This window comes from Panthera tigris, chromosome A2 (assembly GCF_018350195.1).
Source record: "Panthera tigris isolate Pti1 chromosome A2, P.tigris_Pti1_mat1.1, whole genome shotgun sequence".
NCBI lineage: Eukaryota > Metazoa > Chordata > Mammalia > Carnivora > Felidae > Panthera > Panthera tigris.
Genome location: NC_056661.1, coordinates 58,875,739 through 58,888,355, shown reverse-complemented (window position 1 = coordinate 58,888,355; position 12,617 = coordinate 58,875,739). Strand labels below are relative to the sequence as shown.

The following is a 12,617-nucleotide window of genomic DNA, read 5'->3' as shown; positions in this document are numbered from 1 at the left end:
GCGAGAGAGAGACGGAGAGCCTGGGTTACCTTCACAGCAGTGCACCGGTGTGAAGGGCTATATGGGCAGCGGGGTAAGGAGTCTGTGCACTGTGGACGGGGCGTGCTAAATTCTGCCTGGAGGGGCAACTGGGAGAACTTGGAGGGGGGAGTCTAACCTTTCGATCTGCTTAGGCTGAAGATCAAAGCTGAAACCAGCTCAGTGTGTGTGTGTGTGTGTGTGTGTGTGTGTGTGTGTGTGTGTTTGCAGCGTGTGTCAGGCCACTTGGCAATGAGTATCCACCCTTCTGGCTTTGGGAAGACAGCCAGCTGTGGGAGTGCTCCCTTAGGAAGGACTGAAAATCCCCTTAGTGACTGGTTGAATATATGGTGTCCTTTTTCAGTTTCCTTGGATGATAAAGTAAAATGCCAGTACTTTGGGAAGAACAGGGCAGGGTACGCTTGGGGTTTGAGAAACAGACATCAGAACACAGCTGAGGTAGGACAGCTTGGCAGGGATGAGGCCAAACTTCTCTGGTGGTGCCCCCACACCCTGCAGTGAGGGCCTGTGAGCCTGGTCACAGGGCCAGGCTGGCCGGGACCGGCAACTCAGTCACACTCATGCCTCGGGTTTTGTTGATGTTGTTCCCTGTGTCTGCAGTGGATGCTCTTCCCTCCAGGCCAGTCCTAGGGTTCCCTCTTCTCAGGAGCCTGCTGAGGCCTTCACGGCCACTGTGTCCTGGGCCCTGCCAGTGGGGCTCAGTGGCAGCCAGCCCTGTGAACTTGGGGAGGGGCCGCCTCTGGGCTCCCTATGAAGTCTCACCCCACTCACTGGAGGGCTGTGGAAAGCCCAGGATCCTGAACCGTTACCAGGGGGAGGGGCCGGGCCTGTGACATGCCCGGAGGCCCTGTGTCCTTGTTCCTGGCCCCTGTTGCCCACATGCTCCCCCATATGCTATACACACAACCGTGTCCCACACCACATCCTGGTCAGCTGTCCCACACCCACTTCGATGGCACACACCTTTGTTCCGAGCTTCCTCGGTGCCCACACAGCCTGTGATGTGACCTGTTTGCTGAAGTTATCACCCACTCAGGTGTCACCCAGAACCAGGTGGTCACCTTTAGAAGTCACCCTCCCGTTCGGTCATCACACGACCTGTTGCCATCTCCTCGGAGCCTGCTGCATCCTGTAGCTTATCACATGCACACTCCGTCATGCGGGAGAGGCACTCCACTGCCCTCCCCCAGCTGATGGCACCTGATGTACTCTCTGCTGTGACCGCAAGGCCCACACCCCAGGCCTTCTAGGGTTAGAGGCACCCCTTCCTCCTGTCCTGCTGGCCCTGGGGGATTCATCGTGCTCCGGTGTCCTCTGACCTGCTTCCTCTCTGGCTGACGCCAGAACGTGTCTGTCCTCACTGATCACAGGCTGACTGCCCACCCCTCAATGGCAAGGTCCCAGCTGGGTCCTCCGATGGCCCGAGGAAGACAGGGTCTCACGTGAATAGCTGGACAAGACAAGAGGGCGCCCAGATTTTCTGTTAAAACGCTGCACCAGTTCCTAAAGGGATTCAAAGCACAAACTGGGCATTTTAATGTACTGGGAACTTTTATTTCCTGGTTTTCCATCTCTCAGAACTGAGTGGTGCTGGTCACCACCCTCCCCAGCGTGGAGGTGACACCAGTGGGTTGGGTTGCAAAGACTTGTTTAGAATGTTTTAGCGTTCTGCTGTTTCTGGCTTTGTCAGGAAACGTTTCCCGGATTTTTTGTAGTTATGGTATTGGTTTGTTTTTGTTGTGTTGTGTTTTGTTTTTTCAGTTTTATTTTGTGGCTTTGTCATCCAGGCAGCTTCCTGCGAGGCTTATTTCCATCATTTAAAGTTGTGCTAAAATAAATCCCCGGTTCTTTGTAACAACAGCACTTCATGCATTATTCAGTTTCAGAATCGCAGCCAGTGGCAACTGCTGGCCTTGGCGACTGGCTGGGTGGCCTCCGGGCGAAGGCAAGGCTCACAGCTGCTCAGGTTGCTGGGTCGTTACGGCACCCTGCCAGGTCGGTGGGCCACGCCTCGGGGTGCTGCCCTTCCCCACGGGCCTGCAGCCCTCTTCCTGGGGCGAAGGCGCGGCTGCCTGCGGCACAAGTTCAACAACGGTGACTCCTCTTGTTCAGCAGAAGGGAGTCAGAACAACTGCTCCATGGAGCCACTGGGGACACAGACGCCTTCTCTCCTGTTGCTCCCCCGTCCCTAGGCTGTAGCCCTCCTCCACATGGTCCGCAAGACCAGATCGTCCTCTTCCCAAGCATCAGAATGTTGAAGACGCAGACTGTGGATGGATTCCACATTCTTCCTCCACTCAGGTGCCATCGGCCAGAGCCTACCATAGCAGCCTACCTACCGCTATGCCCCTGCTTCAGGGGAGGCTGGGGACAGTACCCACCCCACCCCCGGCCCACATCCCGCTAACCACTTCCAGGTACTGTGCCCCAGTGGCTCCCAGCCACCGTACCCGCAGCCCTCCTGTGGGTTCCCTCTGACCTGCTTGGCCTGAACACAGGGATATTGGGTGTGAGGGAGTCGGTGTCCCCGGGCAGCCCTCAACCCACGTCTGCTGGAAGTTGGGGGACAAATACTGCAGCCTTTGCCCCTCCGGTGGGATACCACTGAGGCATGACCTGCAGAGTTCTCCCCTGGGATTCAGTGGCGCCAGCTCAAGAGCACACCCCCTGCCTCCTTCCTCGTCCCCATGTCTCTGGGGCTTCCCGGAATCTCTTCCCAATGACACTACTTGCATCCATATCCTTATCTCCAGATCTGCTCCAGGGGGAACCCAGCTTGGGATAGGGGACCAGTCAGGACTCCATTGCAGACTTGCTTTTATTTCATTGGTCCCTAAATGATCGGCAATTGGGTTAATTTGTGTCCGTTAGCGTTACTGTGCCGCGGTGAATGTCCCTGCATAGTTCTCGTCCTGCGTGTGTGGGTACGATCGCAGGATAAATTCTTAGAAGACAGATCCACACCCCTGGGCACGCTGTTGACTGTGCCTGTTCCTCTGCCCATGTATGTTTTACTGTGGCTGTGCTCACGGCACCAGGACAATCCGGGATCTGGATGTTCGCACTTAAATGCTGATGGCATGCCCCGGGTTGCTCTATGGGCCACCGTGATATGCTTACCTCATCCCTCTGCACTCAAACATTTAGGTGTTGTCCATCTCCCTGTGAGGACTTCTGCCGTGCATGCTTCCTGAAGGGTCTGTTTTCTTCTTTGAGGACATCATGGACGGAGAAACACTCGGCACACAGCAGGACTGACAGACAGCTCCTTTGTTTTTTTTCTATTTTACTTATTTTTAAGTTACATCCAAGTTAGTTAGCATAGAGTGCCATAATGATTTCAGGAGTAGAATCCAGTGATTCATCCCGTGTGTCCCCAACAAGTGTCTTCCTTGATGCCCCTTACCCATTTAGCCCATCCCCCACCCACAAGCCCTCCAGTAACCCTCAGTCTGTTCTCCGTATTTAAGAGTCTCTTAGGTTTTGTCCCCTTCCCTGTTTTTATATTATTTTTGCTTCCTTTCCCTTATGTTCATCTGTTTTGTCTCTCAAAGTCCTCATATGAGTGAAGTCATATATTTGCCTTTCTCTGACTAATTTTGCTTAACATAATACCCTCCAGTTCCATCCACGTAGTTGCAGATGGCAAGATTTCATTCTTTTTGATTCCAAGTAATACTCCATTGTATCTATATACCACATCTTCTTTATCCATTCATCCATTGATGGACACTTGGGCTCTTTCCATACTTTGGCTATTGTTGATAGTGCTGCTATAAACATTGGGGTGCATGTGCTCCTTCGAAACAGCACATCTGTATCCCTTGGATAAATACCTAGTAGTGCCATTGCTGGGTCATAGGGTAGTTCTATTTTTAATTTTTGAGAAACCTCTATGCTGTTTTCCAGAGTGGCTGCACTAGTTTGCATCCAGATAGCTCCTTCTTCCCTAAATATTCTTTTTTTTAATGTTTATTTTTGAGAGAGAGAGAGACAGAGTGTGAGTGGGGGGAGAGGCAGAAAGAGAGGGAGACACAGAATCTGAAACAGGCTCCAGGCTCTGAGCTGTCAGCACAGAGCCCGACGTGGGACTCAAACCTATGAACCATGAGATCATGACCTGAGCCGAAGTCGGACGCCCAACCGACTGAGCCACCCAGGCGCCCCTCGAGATACTCGTTTTAAAAGGTTAGGAGGGAGATGTGGTTACCTTCGGCAGAGGGAGGCGGCAGGGGGCCGCTGGAGAAGAAGCTCCCAGGCAGGTGTAAGCATCGGTCACGTGTCACTTGATCCTTCTGCTGCATCACAGGTGTGCAGCACCGTATTATGTATATATCAAGTAGGACACAGCTGTGCACCTTGCAGGAAAACTCCTGAGACACACACAGTCCAAGTGGAGGTCAGCCTGGCTCCGACCCCAGCAGGAGGGGACCCTGGGGGTCCCTGCTTCCTTCTACCACCAGATGCTGCATGGTACACCAGGCCTGCTTCCCACCTGGGCCTGGAGGGAGGGAGGCCCAGAGTCCTTTGCTGGGGTGTCCACCCTATGGCAGTCCTCTGCACCCCAGACACCCCAGGAGCAGGCAGCAGAACTGACTTCTGCCTCCTGCAGGCTGAGAACCAGCACCCACCTGTCCCCAGGGCCTGAGAATTGCAATTCTCACTCCACTGGGGACCTCATTCCCCCTTCTTTCTGGAATAGGGCCCTTGTCCACCTTACTCAGTGCAGCCCCCATAGCCATTTTCAGGGTCCCCACACCCTCTCTCCTAGGGAGAGGGCTATCGTTAGTGTCCCCAATTTTATTCACCCAAGGACTCCAAAGTGACATCCTAGTCCCTCTCTTTGTAGAACAGAGCAGAGGAAACCCTCACATCCTCAGCAGGCACCCTCCTACCTAGTGCCGCCATTACAAACTCCAAAGCAGTTGGTATTACGTATACTTCCTTTGAAGACTTTGTAATGCACTGACGGCGTGCTGTTAGGTTCGTGTATGAAAATTGCAGAAATTAGTAGCCCTGTCGCCAAGTTCCCCAGTTCTACCCAGAGGTAGATTGTTACCTACTACACACACACACACACACACACATGCAGGAGCATATCAGCCACACTTCTGCTGTGCCTTTAAAAAATTCTTAATATGCTTTGTGGATTGCTCGAGAGCTTATATCAAGAGCTGTTTCTTCATTTCCGTAGCCGCCTACTGTTTCAGGGTACAGCCCTGATGTCACCGAACAGCCCCCTATTAGTGGATATTAGGTGGCCTCCGATGCTTCGCTGTTTCTTAGGGAGCTGTCATGAATGTTTTATCCACATACGTTTCCTCACATGTGTGAGTACATCTTTGGAATCAGTTCTTGGAAATGACGTCCGTCCTCCCACTAACTCTCACGCCAACCCCTCAAGATTAAACATAGATGAGAACACGGAGGCTCAGGAAGCAAAGTGCTCCATGCAAGTGGATACAGGATGTGAACCTGTGATGTTTATTTACACGGTGTGGGTTCTGAGGAGATGAATAGCCCCTTCAAGGCGGTGCCCCCCACTCAAGTTCACCTCTGTCCGGAAGCGAGGGCACTGGGGCCGCTGCAAGGTGGCCGAGAGGGAGGCCGCACAGAGCCGGGCTCTAGGAGAGGCCTCTGGAGGGGTGGGCAGCATGGGCACAAGTGAGGGCAGCAGGGACTCCTGACCCAGGGAAACGGTGGCTCAGTAGCTTGAATTCCCAAAGGTAGTTCTGTGGAGGCGGCAGCGGCGGGGGGCTGAGGCTGGACAGTGATGTAAAATCTGGTGCCCCAAGCCTAGGGAAGCCATGCGGAACCCCGCTGGTCCAGAGACGTCGGCCAGGGCCACAGTCAAGTCTCTGCTCCCAGCCCAGACCTGCCCTGGGACCCCACACCAGCCTCTGCTGCCCTCCTAGCCAGCCCCCCACCCCAGATGTCCAAGTCAGAACTCCTATGTGGCCAGGACTTGGTCCCCCAGGCCTGCCCAGACATTGAGTGAGTGTCATCTTTGTGCCTGCCAGAAGGTGCACCAGCGTTGTGTGAGGCCACCGATCCTCCCCTAGGCAGCGTTCTCTAACAGCTACATCAGGTCTGGACATGCTACCCTCCTGCTCCCCAGACTTCAGTGGCTCCCCACTCCCCCTCAGACAAATGTTGGCATTTAACGTTCTCCCCTGTCTCCTAACCATCCCGAAAAATGGCACTTCAAATTCCTTAAGTGGGACATTAATCTGTCCCACCTCAGGACGTTTGCACTTGACTTCTGCTGCCTGGAGCATCTCTTCGTATAAGGTTCTTCGTATAAGGTTCTGCTTCTCACCCGGGCGCCCATGCCCTCTCTTACCCTCTCTCCCCATCCACTCTCTGCCCTACTTTGGCACCTGCTGGCCATGGCCGTTTGGCCCCCAACAATCCCACTCTGGTCAATTCCCCAACAGAGGGCTGGTGGGGGTTCAGAGGGCGGAGGATGAGGTGGGGGATCTCTGCCGCCTGCTCCCCATTACTTCAAGCCTTTGGCAGAGGCCCCACAGCCACAGCCCCCTGCCTGCCCTGGAGCTCACGGCCCCTGCCCACTCCTCCACCCCAGGGGAGGGACTGGCTCCCCACTGGTGCTGGGCCCTGGTGAGTTGAGAAGCCCACGGCCTCCAGAGCTCCCTGACACATCCGCTGACCACTTCGGTTTGTCCTCCAGATCTCTGCTCTGTGTCATCCGCCGGGAGACCTCTTCCCATAGCAGACCCTTGGGGCAGGCCCCAGCACCAAGAGTCTGGGCCCTTGTGCACAGCCTGACTGGTCCCCACAGGACGCCTGGCTGGAAGCTGATCCCATTCTGCAGCAGTAGAAGCTGAGACTCAGGACCCCCTGTGCTCTCAGACTCCAGCCTCTGCAGTTCAGTGCCCACTGGATCGGTCCAGACAGTTGGAGCAAGAGCCCACAGCCAGATGAGGGAGGGAATGTGACACCCAGGACAAAAGTCAGGGCCAGTAGGGGCAGGGAATAGGCACGCAACTGTGCGTGTGTGTGTGTGTGTGTGTGTGCCTGCGCGCAAGCCTGAGTGTTTTAATTGCTTCTCCGGATATCTGGTTAGGGGACTGTGCAGGTGTCTCTGTGACCTGCCAGAGGTGATATACAGTGTGTGGAGCCAGGGGCTTGGCCAGTCAGAACAGACACAGGGCTTGGAGTTGGAGGGAGGCGCAGAGGCAATCAGGGCAGAGCTAGGGTCTTTGGGAGGTGGGGTGATGCCCGCCCCCAAGGGTCAGGGAAGCCCTTCATTGTGTAACAGCTGGTGGGTGCCAGCCAGCCCACTGACAGGGCGAGTACGTGAAATGTTGTGTGGTGGGGTCTTCCCAAGGGTTTCCGGGTGCTTCACCGTGTGTGCCCGTGGGTGGGAGGTGTATTCACGTCTATGCGGTCAGTTTAGAGGTGGCCAGTCCAAGAGTCCCTTGCAAGTGCCTCCACCCTCAGAGCAGGCTGCACGGAGACCTGAAGCTTGCCGGCCCTTCCTCTGCTTTGCCTGTGCCGTGTGGAAGGATGGCGGCAAAGCCCTACCCCCTCAGGCCTGCTTCACCACCTGCGGACGGGGCCCGCCCGCCCGAGGGTCCCCTGCAGCCTCTCCCACAAACTGCCTTGCTGTGGGAGGAACCACAGGACATTAGCGCCTCCTTTCTGGACCTCGGTTTCCTCAGCTTAGACGTGGAGCATGCTGGGTCATGAACGTCTGTGTACAGACCTGGGGTGGGAGACTTGTGTGTGGTCAATGGGCAGCGGTGGCTGTCCACATCCTGGGCCTGACACTTACCCTCTGACTGGAATGGATCTTGTTGGCACCAGCATCTTCTGCAGGGGCAGCTGATCCCGCAGTGAGTCATTTCTCTTCGTGGCCTCCCAGGGCTTCGGGAACTCTGCGTTGGGGGCTGTCAGCCAAGAGAACCTGCAGTGGGGCACCTGGCATCTTTAGGTGACCGGCAGCCATCAGCCACATGAATAGCTCTTGGTCATCTGGACCTTTCTGCTTGCCAGGTGGTGTTCTAAGTGCTTTATCAACATTAACCCACATGTCAATTCACAACCGTGCTATGAGGTAAGTCTGGTTGCCAACACTTTGTAAATGAGGAAATGAGGCAGGGAGAGGTCAAGTGACTTGCCCAAGGTCACACAGCCAGGAAGCCCTCCAGAGTTGCTGCATTTTTTCCCCCAGGACCCTACATAAAACATTTAGTAACTGCTGCTGGCTGAGGCCCCAGAGCTGCCCAGTCTGGGGGTCTCTGCTGCTTACTGAGTACCCTGGGGGCTTTACAAACCAGTCCCCACCCCAATCTGATCCCATCACATGTTTGGTAGGGGGAGGTGTTCACGAACATGCTCCTCAGGTGGTTCCTGTGAGGCCACTGGCCCAGAGGCAAGCAGCTGGCTATGGCTCTGGGGTGGCCCCGGGGGTCCTGGGCACCCACCTAGAGCCGTCAGCTCAGATTGGGATGGGGGTGGAGAAGGTGAAACCCAGACTGTCACAGAGCTGCACAGGGAGCTCCCTGGGGATGAAAAACCCCACCCCAGGCCCAGGCCATGGAATGTGCTAGGGGGTGAGCTGAGGGGAGGCGGGACTTTGCCCTAGTGGTGGGGAGGTCTTGTACCTGTACGGAAACTTTCTGGCAAAATTTTCCTGGGTCTTGGTGCTCCTCTTCTTATATTGGGGGTACTTCTTGGGGTCCTTCAAGCTCATCATGGAAGGGGATTAAACTCTGGCACACCCTTCAGCCATGGCTGGAAGGCAAGAGGAGGCATCTCAGAGCCAGAGAGGCGGTGGGAGGAGCCATTCTGGACCCAGACCAGGCACACTGTATCCCCTGAGGGCCGCAGAGGGGACAGAAGTTGGGGGCCCTGCCAGCCTCGTGGGGTTGAATGAGGGCCGGGTCATGCTGGCCTGTCACTGATGCCCAGCATCACCACACTGCACCTGTTATACACTCTCACGTGTGTGTGTGTGTGTGTGTGTGCACGCAGCTTTGTGTACCTGCGCCTGGGATGGTTCTCAACCAAACAGCCCATCCCGAGCCCCAGCAACCACGAATCTGTTCTCATGTCTATACTGATGGGATTTCACAAACGTTGTACCAATGGAATTACCCAGTAGGCATCTTTGGGAGCCTGGCTTCTTTCTCGCAGCATCACTCCCTTGGGAATTCTCCCAGTGGGTGGGAGAATCAGTGGGTGGTTCTTTTTTTCAGTGCTGAGCAGTATTGGTTTTATTTATTTTATTCATTTATTTTTTAAAATTTGTTTCGGTTTATTTATTTTTTTGTGGGAGGGAGAGATAGAGAGTGAACAGGGGACAGGCAGAGAGAGAGAAAGAGAGAGAATCCCAAGCAGGCTCCATGTTGTCAGCGCAGAGCCCAACACGGGCTGAAACGCACAAACTGTGAGATCATGACCTCAGCCGAAATCAAGAGTCAGATGCTCAACCGACTGAGCCGCCCAGGCGCCCCAGGGGTATCAGTTGTAACAGGAGCTTCCAAACAGCCTTCCAGAATGGCTGCACCGTTTCTGGTACTCACCAGCCATGTACGAGGGACTGTCCTTTTAAGGCACCCGGTGCACATGCAGGTAGGTCAGGGCTGAGAACAGCAGGGGTTAAGGCCTGACCACCACTGTTTCCTTTGCCATCGAATCGCCCGACCCTTGCCCACCACTGTCTGTGCTAATGTATCTTCACCGTGGCCAGAACAGCCATCGGGTCATGACCATGAGCTTAGAGCTTGTGATAGAGCCAGCCCCCTGCCATCCTTGGCTCCAGATTTGGTCCCTCGAGCGGACGGGTGAAGCCGCAGCGGGGGGCTGGCTCCTGGTGTGGAAAGACGCCCAGAAGCAGGGCTGGCTGACGAGCTAGTGTCAGGCCGGGACTTGGAGCAGGCCACCCTCAGCAGCCCCCCACACCCGCCCTGCTCCCACCTCTGCAGGGAGGTCGTGTCTGCCACTCTGAGAGCGGTTCTCTGGCTGCACACGTGTGCCAGGCTCACACACAAGTCACATGAGCCCCAAGAGGCTTCTGCCTTCAAAAGCAGCCTTGGTGGGGGGTGGGGGGTGGAGGGGGACAGCGACATAGGGGGAGTTGCAGATAAATGTCCCAGCTGCCTCGCCCCTCGGTGGGGACATGTCCGCCGGCCAAAGGACCCAGTGGGACTGGGCTGGGTTGCCCACCGTGGTGACCACACACTATGTCTCCTTCTGGCCCCTCCTCACTTCCGGCCCCCTGCTTGTACCTCCTGTGAGCCGCTCCCAAAGTACCCGCACTCGCGGGCCTGTCCCAGGGTCTGCGCTGGAGAACTCAAAGCAACAGGCCTCTTCCCCGCAAACTCTGGAAATGTCTGCACTCACCAACCCATGTTGGGAAGGTGAAAAGTAACTAGCCATCCACGTAGCTTCGTGTCTCCACGCACACACATGCACAGGCACACACGCGTGAACGCAGGGCCCGTGTGGCCACCGTGTGGCTTCCCTCCCTCACACCACTCTGCTCCCTCGTCCTCCCCATGCCCCAGGCTGACCTGTGGGCTCTCTTCCCTTTCTATTCACCGCAGCTACACCCCACCCGTGGTAAAAGACGTAGTGAAATCTGGAGGGATGCCAAGGGAGAACACAGTGCTTTTCCCAAGTCTGGGGTTCTGGGGTCCCCAGGAGGCCAGTGGACCTCGGGCAAGGCTGTTCCAGTGGGGACTCGGTGAAATGGGCCACGCTGTCCATACTTCTCCCCTCGCCTCTGGGGCTATGAGGGCTTCTGGAAACCCTCACTGTGGGCAGAGGGTGTCCTTGCCTTGGGCAGGGGGTGGGAGTTGGCTGTGGTGCTGTCTGCTCCAGTGTTATGGCACACTGCCCCCGGGGTCCTCGACAGGAGCTGAATGGCCTCACTGGACACAGACGCTCCTAGTCCAAGGCCAAGCCCACCTATCTGTGAGCCCAGCACACCCCACTCACCTCCCCGGCTGGCCCGGTCTCTGATTCTGGAAGATCAGCGTTCCCAGAGGGCCTTTGCCTGGCCCAGAAATGTCAGCAGCAGCCCTGCTTGCGACCTGTCCCCTCAATCCTACCCAAAGGTCTTCCTGACCCTGAGCAGGGGGTCTTTTCCACTGACTTGCCCACCTGGCAAAGAGCTTTGCTTGAGGTGGGGTCCCTTTCATAGTCCTGGCCCTACAGCCCTTTACTGTCAGCCATACTTGGGCAGGTGGCTAACTCCTGGCTATGGCTTTTGGCCCTCCTCCTCCTGAGAAGCCAGATGAGGGACCCTGCCCAGGATGGTGCCTGTGTCATGGTGGGAAGCCCAGGCTCTGGGCTCAGCGAAGTGTCTGCTAAACTCTATGCTTGACCTGATGGAGAACAGAATACGATCACCCCTGTTTTTCAGGTAAAGACACCAAAGCCCTGAAAGGTTAAGTGTTTGCCTATGTTGCCCCCCACCGGGTGAGCAGGGGAAGAGGTGGGGTCCAGAAGCTCATCGGGACTTCACAGCCTCAGACAGTCCTGAATGGGGCTAGAAGAGGTGACCGCACCAACGACGGACCCAAGGAAGAAGCCCTACCACAGGAACCTAGGAGTCTGGAGGAGGCGGGGGAAGGGACACCCCTCACACCCGCCCCGTACCTACCTGCAGACCCCCTAAGCCATGCGTGTGACCCTGCAAACTGACGGGGTTGAATCTACCTCCCTCGGGGGCAGGGTGGCCCCTGCAGAGCCCAGGGTGGGACTCTGACATCATGGCCTTCTGTCACAGGCACCGTCTCACTGCGGCTTCCCAAGCTGACCCGGACTGTCCTTCCCAGCTGCCCAGACTGCCTCCCCAAGTCCTGGCAGTGATGGTCAGGGCTTAGATCAGGGCTCCCTGGCATTGCCCCTACCCAGGTGTGAGAGAGATGCTGTGACCCTTCAACCCCCCAAGACTGGTCCCAGAGCATGGAGGCAGGGCCCTGGCAACAGCACTCTCTTGGTTCAGCAACGTAAAGAAACACAGGCCTTGGTGCATGGAGCCTCCAGCTGGAAACGAGTGGGCCATTGAACTGTTCAAGCTACAGGCTACTCACGGGCTGGCTTACGTGGTGCCAGAAGGGCGGAAGCTGGCCATGGTCCTGGCTTCCATGCTACCCCAGGAGCACTGGCCCTAGTGCCCCAATAGGCCAGGCCCACAGGCTCATTGTGACATCAGAAGTCCTTGAAGTCACAATCGGTGACACCCCCAGCATGCTGAACTCAGCATGCTGAGTCCCCAGTATGTGGTTCACAATCTGGCCTGAAGCCCCTCAGGCCCAGAGAATGGCTGTAGAGACAGCAGTGATGGCCTGCTGGCCTTCCTGCTCCCAGCACCCTGGGTGGAGCATGCACGTGAACATATCCTACAGCAGGGATCTCTTCCATGCAGGTTCTGGGAACAGAAGAGATACCCCAGAAATAGCTGAAACCTCACTTCCATTACAAATCTCTTTCCTGGCCAACTCTGACCTGAGCCCTACCCACAGCCTAGGAATCACAGGGATGAGGGTTTGAGCCCAGGGCAGTGTGAGAGTTTAGGGCATGGGCCCTGAAGGTCAATTCTC

At 56.1% G+C, this 12,617-nt stretch overlaps 1 protein-coding gene across 4 annotated transcripts; it reads right to left on the bottom strand.

Moving 5' to 3' along the window:
- Positions 1–5,486: 5,486 nt before the first annotated feature.
- Positions 5,487–12,225, bottom strand: CA2H3orf22 (chromosome A2 C3orf22 homolog). 4 transcript variants are annotated; one of them, XM_042962441.1, is made up of 4 exons: positions 12,120–12,225; positions 8,670–8,799; positions 7,838–7,969; positions 5,487–5,859 (listed from the first exon to the last, which is right to left on the bottom strand). In XM_042962441.1, the coding sequence occupies exons 2-4, from the start codon at positions 8,759–8,761 to the stop codon at positions 5,664–5,666; spliced, it is 420 nt and encodes a 139-aa protein (XP_042818375.1). In that variant the 5' UTR covers positions 8,762–8,799; positions 12,120–12,225; the 3' UTR covers positions 5,487–5,663. The 4 variants fall into 4 exon arrangements, with proteins under 4 accessions (XP_042818375.1, XP_042818368.1, XP_007097452.2 ...); XM_042962434.1 differs by having other exon boundaries at positions 12,108–12,216; XM_007097390.3 differs by having other exon boundaries at positions 5,487–5,835; positions 12,108–12,216.
- Positions 12,226–12,617: the final 392 nt, after the last annotated feature.

Coding starts and splice junctions, on each gene's coding strand:
- CA2H3orf22 (XM_042962441.1), bottom strand. CDS start 8,761: ATGATGAGCTTGAAGGACCCCAAGAAGTACCCCCAATATAAGAAGAGG. Junction 7,970..8,669: donor GCCAGAAAGTTTCCGTACAG/GTACAAGACCTC, acceptor GCCCCACTGCAG/GTTCTCTTGGCTGACAGCCC. Junction 5,860..7,837: donor AGATCCATTCCAGTCAGAGG/GTAAGTGTCAGG, acceptor TCTCTGGACCAG/CGGGGTTCCGCATGGCTTCC.